A 22,797-nucleotide genomic window follows, 5' to 3' on the forward strand; every position below is an offset into this window, starting at 1 on the left:
CACATGTGAAATAAAAATTTGCACAGGGTGCCTACTTCACAAAATCTTATAAATACTTTCCTAGGTCCTACTCAGGTTGCTGATACAGAGACAGTAAAACATTCAAGCAAAAAAAAAAGCCAAAAACATGAGATGAGGGGAAGCACATATGTGTGTTTATTTTCAGGTGAGTTTCCACACCATAATCCAAGTCTATCTAGGGATGTGGAATAAAAACTTTAACTCTCTCAATGTAAAAAAAGTGAGAAGACCAGAATGAGAGACAAAGAGCTTGGAGAGAGTATGCAAAAGTGTCTCTTTGTCATTCCATCTTTACCTTCTCGTCTGTTGGAGTGCTGTGTGTCTATAACACATTCACATTTGTCACTATCCCAGATCCATCCATTATGGCAAAATTTGTTGGTAAAGGGGCATCTAGAAGAAAAAGAAATTGAGATAGGAATTTAAAAAAAAGATAATTAGGGCCATCAGAGTAGCCATTTGGCAAAATGAGCTGCTGGTGTGCTGGGTCTGCCACCTGTGCCACTGAAGGCCTGGCATTACAGTGTGCATTGCTGCTGCAAACAGAAGGAACGGGGTCTGGGTGCCTCTGATGACAGGGGGGAGCTCTCTGGCTCCCAGTGACACAGGAAGGAAGTTTAGCACCTATTTCAGATTACAGCCTTAGGAAAAAGCTACAGTTTTGCAGCTCCACTTTTCCATAAAACAGCTTTACCCCAGGCAGGGTGGTCTTTGTCCAGCAGTATTCATGTTGTGTACCTTTACTGAATTTTGCTATGCTGCCAGGAGGTTCAGTTCCAGTTTAATTTGCCCATGCTCATGGATGCACAGGAGACTGTTTCAGTGTCAGAGGAACAGATTGACTTTCAGACCCTTTGCTCTGGGGGGGAAACTCACAAGCTGAAAAAAGACTGAGGTTCTTCTGTATTTGTCAAGAAAGAGGATTCAAAGTGGCCAGCAGGCTGAGGGAGAGCTGGAGTGGCTTTGCTGAAATGACACCTCTCACTACCCCAATGTGCAGCTCAAGGGCAGTGATGGGGACCAAATGCCAAATGAAGGGCTTGACAGAGATTTTCGAGCTGACTTCCAGTGAGTCACTCAAGCTATTTCAGTTTCTAGAGTTTTTGTTTATTTATGTAGCCTTTTCTCACCAGGAGTAATTGTATTTTATGCCACATTTTGGAGTGAGATGTGAGGTCACTTTTCTCCTGCCCACGAGCCCAAGAGATGCAGACCAAGACTGGATCAAAAAGTGAAAAGCCAAGATTCACATTGATTCTGACCCAACGTGCCATAAAGTGTGACAGAGGGCTTTAGCTTGAGCACTCAGTGTGCCCTGGCTAAATAATGCACGAGCAGAGCTGCTGTGTCAGGCTGAAAACATTTGTGCACACATTCACAAATAGCTCCAGTGGAGCACAGTGCCAATATGAGCACTTTGAGTCCCTGCTAAAGAACCTAAAAATCTTAGTGACTCCAGATGCTGCTGAACTGGCCATCAGTTTGTTGGATTCTGATGATCACTCACTTAAAATTGACATGGTTTGGGTGAATTTTCTAACCCTGAGTGATAAGCAAGTTATTCAGAAAACCTGTTGGGAAAACAGAACGAGAAGGGACCATTATAACATGCAAATCGGGACAAAACAATTTCAGTGTATGTAGAAGTTTGCAAATGAGGGAACTTACCCATCTTCCTCTGGGTACTGGACAGACCTTCGTATGATGGTGTACTGCTGGCGCTGGGTGGTTGATGTGCACTTACAGGCCGTGTGATTGGCAATTTTGATGGGCACAGGCTCAGGAACACTTGTCAAGGGAACCGATATCTCAAAGAGCTAGATGGCACAAATAACATTATAGTTAATTAATAATTACAATTTTAAAGAAAAATCTTGTATTCCTTTCCACCAATTCCCACCCGGCTCTTATCTGGAGAAAGTTACCATACAGAAGTGCACTGAGGGTTTTGAAGAGTAAGCAATGCCCATCAAGGTAGGAACTTGCCAAAATGGGCATCCTAATGCTGTATTACAGCTATTAAACCCCCAAGGCTACTCAAAATTATTTGCAAGCAAACACAAAAACCTCTTTTGGATGCTAGGGCAAAATGGGAAAGAGGTAGGTATTGAGAACTTTGGTTTTGGTTGTACCATCAGTTGAGTCTCTACTACTTACAGAGACCTATTTAACTGTCCTTGGGTATAATCACAGTATGCATCTTTAGGGACCTAACTTAACCTCCACACCCTCCTCAGAGAGGGAAGAAACAGGAGTAAATAGAGGAAAGTTCATTCTGCTGCAGCTGGGTTTCTGCAGGGAATCATCCTGGAACTGTCTCTCTGTTGACTACAGTAGGAGCTGAAGGAGAAGAGCAGCCTGCTTTCAGTGCATCCAGATTATTGAGTGATCTCTGAGTGGGCTTGAGGAGGCTCTGGTTCCTTGGGCAGCTCTGTGTAGGAGCTGTTGAAGGGATCCACACTCCCTCTGTCCCTCAAACCAGCTTCCTTCCCATGGAAACCAAAGCGTTGGGCACATCTTGGTGTGCCAGCCTGTCCTGGCTTAAAGCTGCATCCACCTGCAGGGACTAAGTATTCCTGAGCAGACTGCTCAGGCATTAAAACTTACATGTTGCAGTGTCTAACTAGGTGGCACCAATAGCGTCCAGTTGATATTTTATACCAAGGAAAAAAATCCTCTCACTAATATGGGAATATGGAAATAATTCCATTAGATGAATAAATCTGGACTCATGGTGGTGTATCCAGAAATGGAACTTAGCTGGGGACTTTGGAGCGAATGCTTATTTTGAAGGATGCTAAAGGAATGTTACACTCTGCAAAATTGCAGTTTTTCAACACACTTATGTACTGCTGCTCAAAAGACACATAAATAAATAAATACTTCTTAGCCTGACCTAGCTCCCTGAGCTGATCAGATGTCTTTTGTGTGTGGCCAACGGCTCATAACAGCTTTCCCCTTCTGGTGTGGAATGAAAGCAACTAATGAGCATTGACGCAAGAAGGACAGGCCCTGATTTATTTTACTCCAGCTATATTCCAGTACAACCAGACACAGTGGAATTACATTCCAACAAACACAAAATAAATACAGAAGTGAATTGGACCTGTTCCCCATAAGGGCTTCAATTTTCTTTTTGAAACAATTGCCCTTGATCTCTATTACGATTTGAAGAAAAGGCTTTTTCCTAAGTACAATTTCATTTATTACGCCAAGTGAAATAGGAATGCACAAGATGAAGGTTTATCAAAGAGGACTAGTGCCATGAGCTCCATCTGTGGGTATGAATCATAGAATCATAGAAAGGCTTGGTTGGAAGGGACCTTAAAGATCAGTTCCAACCCCTTACCCCCTCCCATGGGCAGGGGGGCCACCCACTAGACCAGATTGCTGATGAATGATGGATGGTTTCATCCACAGGGTGGATTGAAAGTACTAAAGTTGGAGTTCTGCTCAGTCACCCATTGGAGCAAGATATCTCTGTACATAGCCTCTAGTGGGAGTCTGCAGAAAGAAGCTGTCTGGCTGCTCTATGCTCAGTTTTTGGGACTGCTCAGTAAAACTTGGGTATTGCCTGTTGCACCCATTTAAGAATTGACTACTGGTTTGTGCCTCTCTTTCCCTAAGAGGTGTGTGAACTGGGACATTCAGATCCTGAGGCATGCTAATTAAGAGCATCTGGTCTCTCCTCATGAATATGTCTCCTTTTTTGGCTTGCAAAATTGCACATCCAAAATTATTAGCCAGCCTTCTTGGCACAGATGAGAATGTTGAAGTGCAGAGGCCCAACACAACAAAATTTCCTGGGCTTAAATCTTGGATACAGAGGATTCCCAGGAGACAATGATCTCAAGGGGTCCCCAGTCCAAGTGACAATATTTTAAAGAAGAATCTAACCTCTGATCATCATGAGCCTGCAGTCACTTTCTCAGGACCTGATTTGCCATCTCTACACCTATATAAACAATTTTTAATAATGCAACATGGATGTAAAATGCTATTGTACACTCCTGCATTCACTCCACATGGATAAAGAATTAATTCTTCTGTTTGTTATGATAGCACAGACAGATCTTTCATAACAGGATCTCAGAAACCAAACATCCTCCTTCCCCTCCCTTTTTGGTGAGCCAGGGTAAAAAGAAAACAGATGAATAGCCTCATTTACCGTTTTCGACACGTAAGTTGTACTTGTATTCATGCAGCTGAGACTCTCCTCGTTGCAGCAGCCTCCACATCTGAACACATTCACACAGGGAGGCTTGAAAAATTTGTTGGTTGTTGTACCCAGTTCTTTGGCAACTTCCACACAGGTTTCCCTTGGCACACACTGAGTCTTTTGCCATTCTTCATCTATGACTAGAGAAAACAGCATTTTTATGAGCAATCATGGCAAATCTAAACCTCTTGATTAGTGAAGCAGAAGCATTATATAAATAAAAAGGAAGTGCTGGCAGGCCATTTGCACTTACTTGGATCAATTTGCACTTATTTGGATCAATCTAAGGACCAGAGGGACTCTGAGTGCAAAATTATCCCAGTAACTTACACCAGCTGCGCCGGCAGAGAGGTTGTTGCATTTATCTGCCTTTAGCTTTCAATGCAAATGAGCAAAATCTCTGTTAATTCCAGCAGATCAGGTAGAGCTGCATTGATTTCCCCAGCTCCACAGTGTCTGTCTGGCCAGGCTGCCCCACACCCTGTTCCCCCTTGCTCCTGGGTAGCCTTCCTTATTTTCACTTTATCCTCTCTCTGAGCGCACCCCAGCACGGACTCAGCAGGGCCTGGGCCTTGGTGCAAGAGCACATTAATGACTAGCAGATTCTGGTCAGAGGGTTTGAGTGCTCCTGGTGGATGTCAGCCAGAGAGCACAGTTTCCAAAATGCCCAGTGAAATCCAAGACAAACAGTCTCACACCTCAGCACCACCAGGGGGTTCAGGCTGAATAACAGCAATATGAATTCGAGCGTGAGTCGTCTGTTCAGAACACTGTGGCATCTTTCAAGTTGTGAATTGCTATAGACTGGGCTTGACTGATTTGTCAAATTCTGACTGTGAGAAGGAATAACGCATTAACTGCCTGAGCCAGACAGAGAAAAAAGTGACATTTACCTAATAAACATAATACAGTCTTGAGTTTTCTCAGGAGGTGTCTCTCCTTTTTTTGCCTTTTGCTTACTTGATTCAAGTTATGGAATTGCTCACGAGTCATCAATGCTTATGTTTTAAGTTCTTCTTAAAATGATGAAAAACATTTTTCTTCTTTACCCTTTACATCAGGCTTATGAAAGATGAAAAACAACTTTTAAACTATTAAAAAAAAGGTCTCTCTTCCAGCACAGTCCACCTCCCTACTATTGTAAAAGAAGTTCCTACATTTACAGAGAAGTTCTGAGAAAAAAGAAAAAAGAAATCTTGGAATACTTTTAACTTACAAGCTATTCCTCACCTTCAGGTGAAGACCTGTTTTTCTCATTCCTGACTGTCCTTTTGTTATTTTTAACTTTTTCTTCAACTGACTTTGTATATTTAAATAATTTTGTTTATTCCTGAAAAGTCCTTCAACATGGTTGATTTGCTCAATTTTTCAGTGATGCAGAGAGTACAAGAAATAAGAGTTTGATGTCTGAATTGTAAAAAAGAGGCATAAATTAAGAGAAGAATAATCATTAAAATTAATAGAATTTTCTAGAGTAATGTTAGTTCTATCAAAACACCAATCTAATCCTAACATTAAAATAGAAAATAAAGTGTTTGCCAAGCTCATTAATGTATGTGCATGTAATCACCTCAGATGTCACTTCAATGAGCACAAGCAGTGATGACCTTTCAGCTGCACACATCCTCACTTATTAACCACTTCCTTAGCAGAAGGGCTGCTACAGGAACTGGCTGCCAAGCAACCGAGTGTCACAGCTTGTTCATCTTGTCACCCTGGTCATTTCTGAGACCAGGCACAGAGCAGTTTCTGAGAAATTTGTCCGTGATACAGTCTCCAGCTTGAAAGTGCTGCAGTCCTTAGAGACTGAGCAGCTCAGGGGAGACTGTGGTTTGGTGAAGTGACACAAACTTTCAGTGAATTCATTGTTAAAGCTTTAGAAAGGAGGAACAAAGTCCTGAATTTTCCCTGATGGAATTTGGAGTGCTGTGGAAGATACTCTAGTGAAACAATGATAAATCTTGACCCAGCCTTCTCATCAAAACATTTTATTAAAACAAAACAGATGCACTTGGCAGAAAGGTCACTGTTTAATTACTGGAAAGGGTGTGGGAAAGAAATACATGTTTATGGGCCTGTGGTTTTTAAAAGGAGCTTTAGTACCTTGAACATATTAATATATTAGAACAAAAGTACTTGCTGTCCTGGAGTAATTCCACTTTGAACGGAAGAATGGCCAGCCCCAATGGGCTTTTTTTAACTTGAATTTCAGCACCTTGACTTTTAATGAGAAAGCTGACATCTCTGTGTCTGAATTTAGACTTTCAAAGGGAAAATAGCAAGCAACTTAATAGCAGTTCCAAGCAGAAAACTTGGAACAGCTATTAAGAAAACTTTATCAATATGACCATAGTAAAATAGAACCATAGAACATTTTGGTTGGGAAGGGACCTTAAAGATCATCAAATTCCAACCCCTCTGCTGTGGGCAGGAACATCTTCCTCCAGACCAGGATGCTCAGTATTCAATCCATCCAGGCCCTGAACACCTCCAGGGATGTGTCATCCACAGCTTCTCTGGGCAACCTAATATCTAATCTAAACTTACCCTCTTTTAGGTTCACTGCATGCCCTTGGGAAAAGCCCTTCTCCAGTTGTCTTGCATAGATACTGGAAGGCTGCAATTAGATCTCCATGGAGCCTTCTCTTCTCCAGGCTGAACAGCCCCAACTCTCTTAGCTTGACTTCACAGGAGAGGTGCTCAAGCCCTGTGACCATCTCAAATAATTCACAGCACACTAAATGTCATAGTGACCTTATTATCTGAACAATATTTACGCTATAAATATTGAGTCACACTATTCTGCCATTGAAAAATGCCCATTTCAATGTTCCCTGCCTCAGTAACATTTAATAACATCTCCTTTTGTCATGCTGTTTTGACAAAAGGGATGTTTTAGTTTTGCAGAAATGTTGGTGTTTTGGTGTTCACTAAATGAGCAACAGTGAGTAGAGGATTACACCACTTGACTCTGGTTACTACTAATAACTATGGATTTTTAATGGTTTTGAGTAGAATTACAAGGGTATGTAAGCAAAATGTTTATCACTATTAAAAGCTGTCTTAATTGTTCTTCATGTGTGTATTTGTTTTAACTTTTTTTCTGTACAAAATTTCTGTGAAAAGCCATGCCTGTGATATAAAAATCCTCTTCAGACAGCCACTTGTATACACATTTCTGTGTTGTGGCTCAGAGAAGCAATTTAAGGCCTTTGTTCAGACATAATTTAGCTGAGTAATGGTGTGTGAATGTGGCTGGGGTTGTTGTAAAAGTGGTATTGGAACAGGATCAGTAATATCTGATTTCCCAAAAGGAAAGTGATATGATAATATCACAGCAGGATAAAGACAACAAAGATTATCTCAGCCTGTCCTTCATTAGGATACAGTTTAGCTCTGCTGTAGGATGTCCATTTGCTGGACCAAAATATAGTAACTGATCCTTTGTTTTTCATCCATGAATATGTAATTCCTCTTGAGCATCACAGCTACAAGGAGCAATATTCAGACTTGCTCCAGATGGAAGGAGTAGGTTGTGATTCTCCACTTTTAGTTTCTGGTTGGTTGCCTCGAGGTCTTTTCTCTGGAGAAACTTCCCCAAACAGATCAAGGTTAGGGCAATGCCTTCTTTCTCTCAGTTCCCACCCAGACTCTGCTGCTGGTGCAGTGCCTTATATCAGAGCACACCTCATAAAAAAGGGATTTCTATGCCTGCAGTAAAGTTTATTCATTTCTGCCTGCAAGCAGGTTCTGAGATGTAGCACAGTGCTGCTCTCCAGGCCCTCATCCAGTCATTCTGACCTGGTTTTTGTACATTGACTTCTCTTTCTTTTGTGCACTGACAAATCCCTGAAGACTACATCACTACATCTTCCCTTTGGAGAGCATGCAGAGAAAATAAGCCTGATTTGGCCACATGACAGGGAGGTGTACTCAGGCTGTTGTCTGAAACTTTTTTATACAAAGTAATTTTGAAATGAAAAAGAAATGCCCTGTTGTTTCTAATATGGGTATATTCTAGGAAACCCTTACCTCCTTCACAGTTTACTGCACCAGAATCAGGGAGGAGCCTTGAAGCTGAGCTCAGACTTGGCCACAAACCTGCACCTACCTTTCAGTGTGTCAATATCATAGAAAGCAGCAGCAAATCTGGTGGAGCGATGGGAAGCAGAGCGGGAGTCCAGGTTGGCCAGGCTCTTCAGCTTTAGCCTGCATTTCCACAGCTTCCAGTCCTCAGAGTGAGTGATGTGGAGCAGCTCTTCCAGGCTGGATGCTCTCCTGATCTGCTGTTCTGAGCGCTCCAGTGCTGACAGAGATGTCCTCTGGAAGGAAAGGGGACGTCAGAAAGGCAGCACTGACAGCCTGTGCCCAGCACAGCACGTGGAGCACTTGCACCAAAGGGCAGCACATTACTGAGGACATCTGAGTGTGCCTGGGAAAACAGCAGCACACAGAGCTGCCCCAGGCCTTGAGAGTGCCCAGCACCAGACTTATCTGCAGGATTTGTGCCCACAGAGATTGGGAAGGCGAGATTCCCACTTCTTCACCCTCTTCATCACAGCCCTCAGAACTATTTGACAAATGCAGACTGTACTGTGTCCCTGGCAGACACTGGTCACATCACTGCAGTGCCAGAGGGAATCCCAGGTCATCCTACAGGGAACCTGGATCAGTTCAGCTGATCAGCCCAGCCCATGTGCCTCTGCAACAAGCTGCCTTGGGCACCAAAACTCTGCTTCCAGCCAAGAGACACCACTGCAGGGGCAGCTGGAAGCTGCACAAAGTATAAGGGCCCATCCATGTGGCAGGCAAGCACATCATCCAACATGCTGCAAGGTGCAGGATGCATCTGCCATCTCCCATTGTGACTCCACTTGCGCCCTGCCCATGTCCAGCCTCAGAGCTGTGCCTGTGCAGCAGCATTAGCACAGTCATTGCATTTTCCACCTGTGTGATGCTCCTGACCATTCTGCTTCCATTGGAGAAAGTGCCCTACAAAGACATGTACCATCAGTTTGAAGTTAATATTCACTTTAAAAATAAGTGTTTAACACTTCATATTGCTCAGCATCCTGTAACAATAGTGCTTTCTTTGGCTGCTGCTTTCTGACATCTGTGTTTGTGCCTTTATCAAGGCATTGAGTATTTATTTCCACTGACTCACCAGATCTGCTGAAAGCAGTCTCCAACACAAGTAAGAGATTATCTTTGTAAATGTCTGTGTTGCACTGAGCTGGTGCTCTCTTAGCTGTACTCTCTGGTCATACAGTGAACTGTATTTTTTGACTGGCAAACAAAGGGCTGCAGTGCCAGCTGTCACAAATAAAATTCCATCTCTTTAAAGCAAAGCTGTAGTACAAGAGGCTGTCCATGAGGTGTGCAGCAGACAGCAGCCTGAGCCAGTAGTGAGTGCTCTGTGTAGTGCTGGGGAAGGAGTGAGGGAAAGGGCCACCTCTAACAGGAAGATTTTTAGATGAGGTCTGAAATCCAAGCACTGAGTGCATCTGTTACTTGTTATAAAGACATCTGTGGCATTTAGTTTGCAACAGTACCGATGTTAGCCTGTACACATGGGCCAAGTTAATTTTTGGGTAATTACCTTTCACTGACCTAAAATTCCTTAAGTAGTTAACTCAGAAAAAGTTGTTTGCTCTCCTTTTATGCCGTACAGAACATTATATTGTGCTTTAGCAAGTTGCCATATTTCATAATAGAGATGGCTGCTTCATAGGTGAATGATTTCTCATGCATTTCATATGTGGTAAAAACTAGAAACCCCATCTCAATACTTATGAACAAATAGCTCAGAAGGAATGTGAATACTTAGCACCAGTAACTGAATTTCTAGACAGTTTTACAAACAAGATACTCAGAATTTTGCTGATCCAGGAAAGCTGAAATTCAGCTTGAGGTCAATGCGTCAAGACTTATTTGTTTTAAGAACCACAGCTTATGTTCCCATTCTCTCCCATTCACAAACTGTCTCCTTGGTCTTGCAAACATGCAAGTGCAGGACCAGAACTGGCATGGTAATGGGACCAAAGACATCAAAACTGAACTCTATTAAGCATTAACTTTTTTCCTCTCTCTTTGCAGTACAAAAGAATATTGTAGCTGAATCAGCATCCAACACTTCTAAACTAGATTTAATTTACAGAGAACCTGTAAAATGAGATGATAGCATTCTGGAACTTGGAAGATATACCCCTGCACTTCTTGTAAAAGTCAGCAGTTTGGGATGACTAGCTTCTCAATTTCTCTTACTCCTATATCAAGAGGTTTTATTAATCATAGAATTGTTAAGGTTGGAAAAGACCTCTGAGATCATCAAGTCCAACCATCAACCCAACACCACCCCTGTGTTCACCACTAAACCATTAGATGAGCAAAATATGAGCTTGCCTAAGCTATTCAGCCCTATTGCCCCTTCTCTCACCATGTTTCCCAACACCTATCCGAGCTCTGCAGCTTGATGGGATTGCCTGTTGCCTACCATGATAACACAAGAATAATTGTATTCCTGCTTCTTCTATTTCTTATATTCTTCCCAGAGGGAACACATTTCACAGCTGACTTTTTAACTTCTTCCCTATCCAGTACAGAATTTCCTGGCACCCTTTCCCATAACAATAGCACTACAGAGATAAGGATGGTCTTTGTCTCTGGGCATTGCTGACACTAGGCAAGATGGTGAGCTGAAAGCACTGCTGGTGTCTAAGGGAGGTCTGGATCTCAAGCAGTTATAGGATTTTACAGCAGGGACACCTATTTTGTTAATGAGCTGGTTGCCCTCCTGAGTTCCTTCTGTAGCAAAGACAGAGAAATATAGACACTTTTAGAGCATGATTCATTTGAAATTAGACTGAAAGTCTTTTTTTTGGGTGACCAGGAGGGCCAGGCTCACCAGATCACAAGAGGTATCAGTATGGTAGATCTTTGGTCAAGCATATCTCAACACAGCTATCTGGGACATAAAACATCTGAAGAGAAGCACCAAATTTTGTTCCAATCTTGCTAAGTGTCAAAACAGGAACAGTGAAAAGCCCCTTATGTGTTTCTTTTGATTTATTTGAGACTACTACAATGCTCTTATCTAAAACCTTGTTCTAAAAGCTTGCTAGATAAGCCACTAGGAGGACATCCTCATTGTAATACATATTGACCACAGAGGTGGCTGCCCACAACTTTAAAGCATTGAAAAGTAAAAGCTTAAAAAATGAAAAGTGTAGAAGGTGCATCAGCTCCATCAGCAGGACAAAGCCCTACAGCCTGAACTGCTTCTGCTGGCCATGCTCTTCCTACAGCACAGCTGCAGCAAGTGGATCATTGTCATCAAATCTTTCCAAAGTGTTCAATTCTGGTCATACTATTTTGAAAAGGACAGCACCAAATAAAAACACAGAACTTATTACAGTCTCAGATTATACCATGGATGAAGTGCCATAGGGCACCACGCAGGTCTGGAGACTTCTTTCATTTACTGCTGTTTAAATTCAAGTTCTGTTTAGATACAGACATACTGTGGCTGACTGAAAAGACCTACTTTGAAGAGTGCAGCTTTGGACAGAAAAGTGAATAAATCTTTCAAAATATGAAAATGGAGGAGGGTGTTAGATTCAACAGAGTCCCAAACTTTCCTGCCATTTGATTTAGGACTTTATGCCCTCTCACTTTGATAGCAAGTGGAAAGCAGTTAAAACCAGCATTTGAACAGAGGGGAGCTCTTCACTCAGCCACAGAGCAGAGGAAAGATACAAAGATGACAGACTGGCATTTCACTGACATTTCTGGGAGATCCAGCTCCTCACAAAAAGCAAAAGAGGAACAGAACCATTGATAGCTTCCCCTGACTGTAGCCATCTGCACATGCTGTTTCCCACTTTTCAGATATCCCTACCTCCCTTTTTCAGTCTTTCCCTGATGACTACATTCCTTCCTTCCAGGTTCCCTTCCCATTCTCCACTCTGCTCTCAACATCTTGAACTGCTTGGATCCCACTGTGCTTTGATATTGATTATTTTCACTGCTTTCCCCATATTCTGCTAGGAGGGAGTCTAGTGAAACCTATCTCAGGCTGAGCTGCTCAGCCTCCTAGTCTAGAGGAACATCACTTTTTTTTCCCCTTCCACGCCCCCATCCAACTTTCCTTCACATTGGCACAGATTTTAGTAGTCAGCTGAGGTGAGCTGTCACCATTGTGGAAGTTGTTGGTTGTAATGGTTGCAACAAAGATGTGGAGCAGAACTTCACTGCACTTGGCATGTACACATATGGAGCAAAGCCATGAACTCTGGTCCCTTAAAATATTCATTAAGAGTTGGGAGAAAAACAAATTAGACAAGGGTTCTTTGGTAAAGGACCATGGCAATGCCATTTCCATGCTCCCAAATGAAAAAATTACCTCTGGAGCCATATTACTGGAGAGCTCCAGATGTCCTAAACTTTCAGTACTCATCAATGTACAGCCCATAGTCCACCAGAGACATAATGCTATTCCCTGTGAGAAATAGTTGAGCAGAATTTATCAATAACAAATATCAAAGTAGCAGGTTTAAGTAGTTCATTCTCATCTCCTCAGCTTTCTGCAGCTATTAGTGTAATTTTTCTAAGTGTCTTATCAAAAAAGAGATCCCATACCCCAAAATAAAAACCAGATTCCTAATTTACTGAAGTCACATGTTTTTCAAAACACTGACCTCTCATATGTTCCAAAATTATTCTTCAATTCAAAGAGGAATATCTGTTTTCCTCTATTTTGGCAATGAACAATCATCAGGAAATGATAACGCGAGTTACCATTGTGATTTTTGGATAATTACAATTCTTGTCCTTCCAAAAGAAACCATAATGGGCTATCTATCTTTTTCCCAGTAATCTCAGATGCCAGAAAAACCCTAAAAGTAGTCAGCACTGGAAAGGAACAAGAGAAAAAGCAGTGATACATTCAGTGGCCTTTCCCACCTTGGACACTGACTAAAATCAGCCACTGAGTTCATTTCCCCACTGATTTATGCTAGTCCAATGTTTGGCTTATGCATCATGTCATACAAATGCACAATCCCACAGACAGCCCGCCCTGTTCAAACTGGGCTCTTTCTTGACTATTAGTATTGACCATACCCTATGGTCAATACCCTGCAGGGGCTACAGCTCTGCAGTTTGCATCTCTTCTCCATCCTTGACAAATTCCTAATTTCCTGCTTAGGAAAAATAAATCAAAATCATGTCTAAGAAAGCCAGCAGAACCTATCTTTGAAGAACTCTTTTTGTTTTTTCCTTGACATGTGCTGCTCTTTTCAGCAGCATTAACAATGTGTTTCAAGAGCTCCTGGAGGTATTTTGAACAACAGATTAAAGATGTGGAGTACAACAGTCAAAAAAAGGCCTGCTAAGGTCCTAAATTTATTTGAGGACCTATACCATAAAAACAAATGAGGTTGTATTTAAGAAAACACATGCATGAATGATCTGCATTGATGTAGATGAATAATACTTAGTGTGCATGGGAAGGCAAAAATAAAAATTGATAGAAATTTATATTTTGCTCAATCTGCCTGCATTTCACTCTGTACTCAAGCATGCTCACAGACCCAAGAAATATATCCTGAAAGCTTTACACATGATTACTTTCCTTAAGCCCCAGTCTCACAGTCTTTCTCTACAATAGGACATAAACCTCTGCTTAAAGCTAAACACATGTAAGAATTCTTCTGATAAGGAATGTTTTTCTGAGTTAGGGTCACAGACACTGTCATGGCAAGTGCTGCGTAAATACCAATGGAAATTTTCAGCATTACCACTGTGTCTGGGGCCAGGACAAATGATTAAGGAACCTCTTGATAACCTTGCATTGTTTTATGATCCATCCCCTCAGCAGCTAAGCAATAGAAAGAAGGTAACAGATTTATCTTGCCAGTAAAAGCAGATTGTAGCTGCATAGCACAGTGATGATTCTCTTAATGCCATTGTATCAAAACTTGGTCAAACAGGCTTTAGATAAGGTCAGACTAAAGCTTTCAAAATTAACCAGTCTGGGGGGTGGAAGTTTTGTCTCAAAATGAGGGCACCTGAACACAAAGAGTGCTGGCAGCATGTGAGCACATTTGAACCCTTATGCCAGCATTGTGTGCTTTATGCAGCTGCAGCAACTGCATTCAGGTCAAGAGAAGTTATGTAGAAGACAAAGACTTGATGCCAGAATTCACCTAACCAGAAAGTGAATTCTCCCTGTTCCAGTGCTGCCTGAAGGCTAATCTCAGAACTAGATTCAAACCAGTTTAAATACTAGGTAGATGATTCATCACCACAAGAAAATACCAAGGAATTTTGCTTCTATGCATGCTACACCTGAAAACAACCACCTTTTCTCTTCCATGATGCATTCCCCAAGGTGATTTTACAGTGTATAAACTGATTATAGCTGCAGGCTCATCTTGTGGAGATAGAGTGCCTACAGCTCCCTGCCACCCCACAATTTTCAAAAATAAAAAATAATCTGATTCTATGGTTCTATTTACCTGAATGAATATGAACTCTTTATCTGAGACTCCTCTCATAGATAATGGAGAAAAATAGGGCCACTAGGTGAACATTCATCCCATTCTAAAGCCTGTTGAATTATCTCTGCCTCCAAAATGCCTCTTCACTGATGCTGAAGGATGAATTGGCAGATCACCAGCTTAGCTGTAGTGAGGAGACTGAATCCCACTCAGCTGAGAGTAGTCAAATGAGATTAAATAACCTCTCCTAATCAAAAGCACAAGCAATTTATGAGGTACACAGATATAACCATCCAGGATGTGCAGCTGCAGCAGGGTCAGAAGGGCCTGGGGCTGGCAGGAAAAAGCACTCCATTCCCTGCCCCAAAGCCATGGTGCAGTTCCCCAGCCATGCTGTGGCTCCCAGCTCACAGACTGTGAGCTGATGTGGCCAAGGAACTGCAAGGGAGTTTCCATGGAAAAGTTTGGTTCTCTCTTGGCAAGAAAATGCCAAGCAGCTCCTGCCATTATGATGCCAACGCAAAGAACTACATTTTCCTGGTAAGAATGACAAGCTTGTGTGGAGATTGTGCAGTAAGAAGAACTCTTTTGAGGGTTTTCATCATTATTAGTAGTATTTTTAGCATTATTGTGTCTCCTATCAGTTTGGAGTCAGGTAAAAACACAGAATGAAGAGATGATAGCTAACCTGGTGTCTATAGCCAAAGCAAAATATATGAGAAAAGAGAGGAAGGCACTCATCCAAAGGGAGAACCAAGGAAACACAGAAGATATCACTCAGCGTGAAGAGCCATGATTTTTAGGTAGCAGGGGCTCAACCACTGCCAAATTTTATAATAACAAATATTGTCTATAATACAGCATCTTGTACCCTTGGGGTGTTGCATAACAGGAAATAAAACAGTGAGAGAATCTTCTGCAGTTTGAAAACATGAGGCTTGGAGGAGTGACTTACTGCCCTATCAACAAGCAACTGCAGCACCCCATAAATATCCATCATGAGGCATCTAACCCTGCCACGTGTCTGACACATATTAGCATGCAGTAATTTTATCATCACTTTGTATTTCATTTCCAAGGAGAGAAAGAGCGTTTACTTTTCAACAGCTCCAGTAAAATCATACTTTTGATTCTCTGTCAGCTATGAACTTCTGATATATGAACTTGCATCCCTGGCTATATTCCCTCTGGAAGCATCAGTGTACATTATTAGTGCATAAATAAGCTATTTTTAATTATAGTGAACATGACCATAGAGAGACAAAACAATTAGATATTTTGACTTCCTACTAAAATTATTCTCTGGAACATGGTGGGCTTGTCATGGGATTTTTAAGTGGCTATTACAGTCTTTGTTATCTCAAAAGCATGGATGAAATTTCAGGAGCATGCAGTACTTCAAAATATTGTAAACAAATACTCAAATATCTTCTAAAAATGTTTCATCTCTCTCAGTGCACTGCCTTGTCCAGACTGAACATTCATTTGATCATCACTGTTACAACATTAATAACCCGAAAGGGCGTTCTGTTTATAGTGGGGACAAGTTTGGGCCCTGCGAGACAAATTTCCAGCTGTCACTTTTTAAAGAGGGTTTTTTCTCCAGTGAGAGCTATATTGAAAGCATGCAGCTGTATTGTCCAAGTATATAGCAAAAAAATACACAAAGGGATGGAACTTCTTCCCTGAAAAAGCTCAAGGACTGAAGAACAGGAGCAGGAAAGTTTTGCTTCCCTCACCCACAATCTGTGCAAAACCTCTCTGCAGTCTGCCTTGAGAGTTAGAGAGGGTTGCCTGGGCAGTGCATCCTCTCAGGAGAGGGTGACTGTGACCACAGCACTCCATCCTGAGCTCCTGTGTGCCACGGCTGCTGGAAGGGAAGCTGCAGAGAGCCCTGGCCTGTGAGAGGAGCAGTGTAGAGTTCTACTGTGCCAGAGCACACAAAGAAGGACTGACAGACATGTCACTTGTGGGGTGGGGAGGAACAAAAAATGGTCCAACTTACAGTGTGGCCAGGTGTTGTCTGAGGGGGCAGAGGGCTGACAGGGGGACATTGACCTGAGGCTGTCCCATTTCTCACTGATCCATTTGGGATGTTTGAGGGCCTCTTCTGCTAAAACCCTGCCAGCACATGGTCTGACAGACACAACACCAGAGGAGGAGGAAGCTCAAGACTGCTCCACCTCATGTTCAGTGTGGTAAAAAGCTCCTTCCAGATATTTCTTCTTGAGAGTCTGTCTTCTTGGTCTCCAGTTTAACTTCCACTGAAGAAGGAGACCTAATTACCCATTTTCTAAACTTGGTGGTCAAGGTGATGATGAAACAGCTTCTACTTTAGCTGAAGATGATATTTTTTCACAAGTAAATCATATTAACTTCTCTGGGGCTTCAAGAGAACAGCTGTTTTATATTTTGAATGGCCTTTTAACTAGAATACATCTTTTGTAGTGTTACAGCAAACAAATCAGACTTCTTGCACTTTAGTAGCATGCTTACATTATAAAAATCCTTGGAGATGAGATATTTTGGTTGCTGTATTCTCTCTTGAATAAACCAAAATATTGAAAGAAAATAACTTAAAACATCAGAACTGGTCATGTTTTTCTGGAAGCACGAATCTCAGAATATTCATATAATTTTATATATATATATATACACACATATACTATCAGCAGAGACTGATAGTATTTTATCAAAATAGCTCTCAGAACTATATACTTTTAGCCAGTTAGGTCTTTACACCAAATTGAGGCACTTTTCTTTCAGCCAATAAACATTTTGAGTATCAGCTTTGTCACTCTCATTAAACAGATGCTTCTTCCCACAGCCAGGTCTTTTGGCTCTCATAGGAAACATCCTCCAATCATGATTTTGAAGGTAACAGCATCCACTGTGCATCAGCTTGCTGGCAGTAATGGAAAAGCTGCAGTGGTGTATTGTGGCTACATTTCTCTTCACAGAGAAAAGAAAGACACAACTTCCCAAGGGTATTTCTGGGATTCACATTCTCTGAACCTCAGAGAAAGAAAAAACAATTCTTATCTCAATTTCTGCTCCTCTTGTTGTTCACAAGTGGAATGCATTGTGGAAGATTGTTTACCTGAAGGGAATTGGTACCTGGATTCTGGTGTGAGTGTTGTGATTCGGTGACCAATTGAATCCTGTGTGTGTTGAGACTGTTGGCTGACAGTCATGAGATTCTGTGCAGTGGAGTTGACTTGGGTGCTTGTGCAGATTCAGTTGAGATTCAGTGTAATATAATATAGAATAATATAGCATAATAAAGTAATGAATTGGCCTTCTGATATCAGTGGAGTCAGATGCATCATTTCTCCCTGCCACAGGGGTCACCTTGTTTCCAACAGTATTTGAAAGAAAATATTTGGTCTGCTAAGTTATGGATTTTTTCCTGTTCAAGCCTGGTCAACTACATTGAGAGTTTACCTTTAGGTCCTTCCTACAGTGATCAGGCAAAGTACATTCATTTGGTAACTGAAAAAACACAGATGATCTGTCATAAATGTCCAGTGTGGTAACTCACCGATATATCCTAAGTTCTGCTGACAGCTTTGGGAGTCTAAAAGTACATTTTCTGAGCTTCTGCTTATAAGCTTGTTCAAATGTCTTGCATTGCTGCAATGTGTTGAGGCAGATGTGCTGCTCAAGAGAGAGCTCAGCTAGAACATTATCACTTCACTGTACACCAGGTTAGGTGCTGGCCCAACACTATGACAGGGTGCACACATCAAAAATAGCATCTTAAATGTGTTTACAAAGAGCGTGTCCAGGCTGTAGTCACTGTCTCTTGATATTTGCCCATTCTTTGGAAGTCACTGGGGTTTGGAGAGTGAGTTTGGAATGGCTCAGTAACAGAGACCTGCATGAAATCAGATGACTATGTGTTCTTTTAATATTTGAAAAAATTATTTAATGTGACGAAAGGTCCTTCAGTTAGTGCTTTCATTGTTTTTTGGGCTTTCCCCAAGACACTTTAATAAATGTTTTGGAGGTATGGCTAGCCAATTGGACAGCTGGGTTTCAAAATGTCATTCACAAAGCAAAGCCATTGCCAACACTGGATGAACTTATGTTACCCCAATCACACGCACACATTTTCCTGGAATTGTAGTTTTTCTTGAGTAATATTTCCCTAGCAATTCAGAAAAGTATCCTAACATGGTTTCTGAGTCATGCTGCTAATTAAAGTGAGAAGTTTTGCCTGTCTTTGTGGCACATTCCCTGTGTGCAAAGTGACATATGATATAGTAACATGATGCAACTTTTTTGCAATTCACGGTGACTCAGATAGAATTCCCTGCCCAGCGCAGCCGGTGACCGTGCGCTGTCAGACCCAGCACAGCCCGACTCCCATGAAAGCACGGCTCAGAAAAACCCATCCCGACGGTGAGCAGGGTGCTCACCCCTTTCCAAAGCCATTCACGTGGTGCCCACACTGGGTTGCCACATCCCAGGAGTCCAGCTCCACGCTGTTTGTGCTCAGTAGGATTTTGTGGAAGCACAGGGACCCTAGATGGCGTCCTACCACCGAGTGCTCGCACACCTTAACTCACATTTGGGCAAAAAACACAAAAAATACTCAGCTGTCCTTCACAAAGCAAGGAAGCCGAATTTTTCTTAATGCAAGAAAGCCAAAATAGCCTGTGCTGTTCTTCTGCTGTTGGTGCAGAAGCCCGTGTATCACTCTTTCACCAGTATGTTAAAAAAAATTCTGTTTGGTCTTCCCATAGGCAAAGGGGTTCTGTGCAGCTATAGTGGGGGCACTCAGCATTTTGTTTGCATTCCTCAGATCCCAGCAAGATGTATGATGATTTGCAAAGCATGCTGGGGAGGTAGGAAGCAGGTGGAGAAGTAGATAAGGGAATGGCACATAGTGAGAGGAATGAGAAATTTCTCAGGAATAAGTGTTTCTGTAGGAAAGTTACCTTATCAGATTTACTTCCCTGCAGCAGCATAGCTCAGGTCATTTTCCCCCCTCAGCAGGATGGTCTCAAAGCCAAGTCCAAGAAAGGGCAAAGGCCAATTTTGGAACTGGACTTAGGTGCTCTGAGAGAAAGGCCTAAAAGAGTCACAGATCCCACTGTGTGAAAACTATAAAATATATATATTTTTTTGAGCAGGAATTAGAATAAAGAAGTTATCACCTACAAAAACTGTACCTCATTTATTTTTCTCAAATGCCAGTATGGTGTCCCCAGGAGATAAGACCCAAGTAAACCTTGTCTGGAATAGCAGCAGTGTTGATCAGAATGAAAACTGCAGACACCATGGCAGAGCTCTCACCAGCCAGAGTTTGCACCAGTTTTTCTTTCCTGTTTTCAGGCAGATCTTTTCTCTGCTTGCCCCCTGTGGGAGCCTACATTGATCCCACCACACCATTGGTTATAAACAACAAAAATGCCTGTGGGGAGAAAGCACCAGTACACTGCAGAAACAGAAACAAGCAACACTTGCTGCGCCTGAGCTGATGGCTTGTTTTTGTTGCTTTCAGATCACCAAAATTATGGCCCACTGCCCTCTGAACCTGCCTTCTTGCCTCCCCTTGGTCCCACAGACTTTAAGATGTGAGCTGCAACTGATGGCAAAGTTTAATTAGTGCTTAATTTCAAACAGCTGATAATTTGGTCTCTCAAATGCTGCATCTGAATAATCTACACAGGCTGGTGTACTTTTCCAAGCTCTGCTCTGTCCTCAGACATTAAAATCCTAGCTGAGATGGACTGGATTGGATCAGCAGCTGGGAGGGATTTTTTTTGTTCTTTCTCATGAGCGAGAGCTGTTCCTGATAAAGTAGCAGTGTGTTAGTAGTTGCCTTTCCAAATTGATAAGAGCCAAGGACGGATGCTCTGTGGCATGAAAACAATACAGGATTGTTCTGTTTGCCTTCAGTGCACCTTGTCAAGACAGTAGCAGATAAGGCAGAACAAATTGGCTTTCCTCACAACTTCCCTGATAGCTTCTCCCTTCTGAAGAAAAAGCACAATCATTTCTGAAGGAATGCTGTAAGTAAATTTTCGCACATTTTTGGCTCATTGTGCCTATCAGAGATGATAATCACAGAGAATCAAAAGCAGCAGAAAAAACTGGGAGAATTAAATACTTCTGAAAACCACAATCTCATAATATTTGTTTAGAAGTGTTTCCTAACCTTGAAAGGAAGCTGGATTTGAGGATGAAAAGCCCAGTTTAAACAGAGAAATTGTTCCCAATGACATTTCAAGTTCCGTTTTCTAACAGTTGAGCACTTCGCTGGAATTTCAGGAGTTGCCTTTGAGGAAGAGATCCCATGACGCAGACTATTGTTAGAAGCTAACTGTTCTAGAAACTGAGCAACATTTGCTAGCAGATTGTAGAAAGCTGTGAAGATCTGTCTGATAACCAGTGTCAGTTATAATTACAGAGACAAAAGCTTACAGCCAGCTCTGCTGCTCAGGTTTCCTCACAGAGCTCTGTTTCAGCTGTACAGACAGACAGACTGCAGCTGGCTCTAGGAAAGGAGATGTAAAGAGCTTCCTGATCTCTTCTGCATGGTATGATGGCTCTCCAGTATTTCCATGCCTTCCCAAGGGCAAGGCATTCTCCACTGAGGTGGTCCAGGCCTCAGGAGCGTGGGGAAGCGCCGCTTCCCTCTCCCCAGTGGACAAGGACTCTGCACCAGCTGTGTTTGGAGAGCGCAGCTCACAGGGACAGTAGGAGATGAAGAAGATCTGTTTGAGCAAGAGCGACCACAGGAGGCTTGAACAATGTTTAGTGCAGAAGTAGAAAAGATTTAGCTGTGGAAAAGGAGTGCAAGTAGCAGAGAGCAGCCGTGTTTACCTCCCAGCTAAGCCCACCCTTGGTCTTTTGATCAGAAAGCCGCTTTGTAGCTCAGAGACAGTCCTCAGGCCTGTTCACTGTGGGTTTCTCTCTAACAAAACCAAAGGAGGGTTCAACATGGAGAGAACACCTCTGCAAAAGGAAAAGGCTCTGAGTCTGTTTAACTTGGAACAGTTCTTCCTTTCTCTTGCCTGTCCCCCAATGCTTTATTAGTATAATGTGAAGCAGCAGAATTGAGGAGGAAAGCAATGAGATCTTAATTCTCCGAGATCAAAACTTGCTGCCCCATTAGAGAGGCAGTTTTAGTGTTGGAAGGCAGAAGCAGCTCTGATGGATCCTTGGCTTTGCTTGGCAAAAAATTTGCCTCAGCTCTGATGAATATAGGACATAGCTCTTCACATCTAATTTTAAAATTCTGGAAAAAGTACTTTATGTCTGTTTCTGCTCTAGGAGAGGAAAAATTTGAGGGGGAGAGACAGAAAGAGAGACAGTGAAATTTGCGGTTCGCTAGCTGAGAGGTTCCAAAACGTAAGAGACTGGCGGGACAAGAACTTCAATAGGAATTTTCAAAGCATTTCCTGATGATAAAAAACCTTATAAAAATAATTCTCAGTCTTCAGAAAACCCATGTGGAAATCTAATTCTTCCATGAGGACTTTATATATTAGGTTGGCATCCTGAACCAAGCCACTGGAAGGCAAGGGCCACCCTTGACATCAGTTCAGCTCTGGAGCCAAGTCCTGTTGGACACCTGTGTGGATTAGGATGTGCTGCCCCTGTCTGAGGCTGCTCACTGCTTCCCACCATGAGCCTGTGCTCCACTTGTGCTTCTGACTGGCATACATTTGATGTTCAGGCTGAAACTTTCCATACCAGACGTCTGCCTCAAAATTGTTTTAATATTTTTTTGCTTTCTCTGTCAAAATGGTGACCGCAGTGGAGGATGAAGCTCTTCCTTTATCTGTGAAAAAAAAATTCTGTTTCCCTACTGTGAATCACAGATGTGATTTTTTTTGACACCTGAGGAGCCTTTTTTTTGCTCAGATGTGTACACTGCTATCTTTGAAAAAAGTCCACATAGCCCTCCCAGCGCTTTGCAGCAGTCGCGTCCTGTGCTGGTTCCATTCAGGAGCACAGCAGGACCTGGGTGGAGGCCACCCATGGGTGCAGGACCAGCCTATGGGGCTGGGAGCACAGGACCTCCCTTCTTCCTCCTCAGGCCAC

The 22,797-nt window shown here is 42.3% G+C and overlaps 1 protein-coding gene across 1 annotated transcript in view; it reads right to left on the minus strand.

The window, feature by feature from the left end:
- Positions 1-22,797, minus strand: part of VEGFD (vascular endothelial growth factor D) — a 30,489-nt gene that overhangs the window by 4,551 nt on the left and 3,141 nt on the right. Inside the window, exons 2-5 of the mRNA XM_058018370.1 lie at positions 8,352-8,562; positions 4,190-4,380; positions 1,690-1,838; positions 317-414 (exon numbers count right to left, since the gene is read on the minus strand). Coding sequence (XP_057874353.1) covers positions 317-414; positions 1,690-1,838; positions 4,190-4,380; positions 8,352-8,562 — 649 coding nt within the window. The remainder of the gene's footprint in view (positions 1-316; positions 415-1,689; positions 1,839-4,189; positions 4,381-8,351; positions 8,563-22,797) is intronic.

The sequence above is a fragment of the Melospiza georgiana genome, chromosome 2 (assembly GCF_028018845.1).
Source record: "Melospiza georgiana isolate bMelGeo1 chromosome 2, bMelGeo1.pri, whole genome shotgun sequence".
NCBI classification, from domain to species: domain Eukaryota; kingdom Metazoa; phylum Chordata; class Aves; order Passeriformes; family Passerellidae; genus Melospiza; species Melospiza georgiana.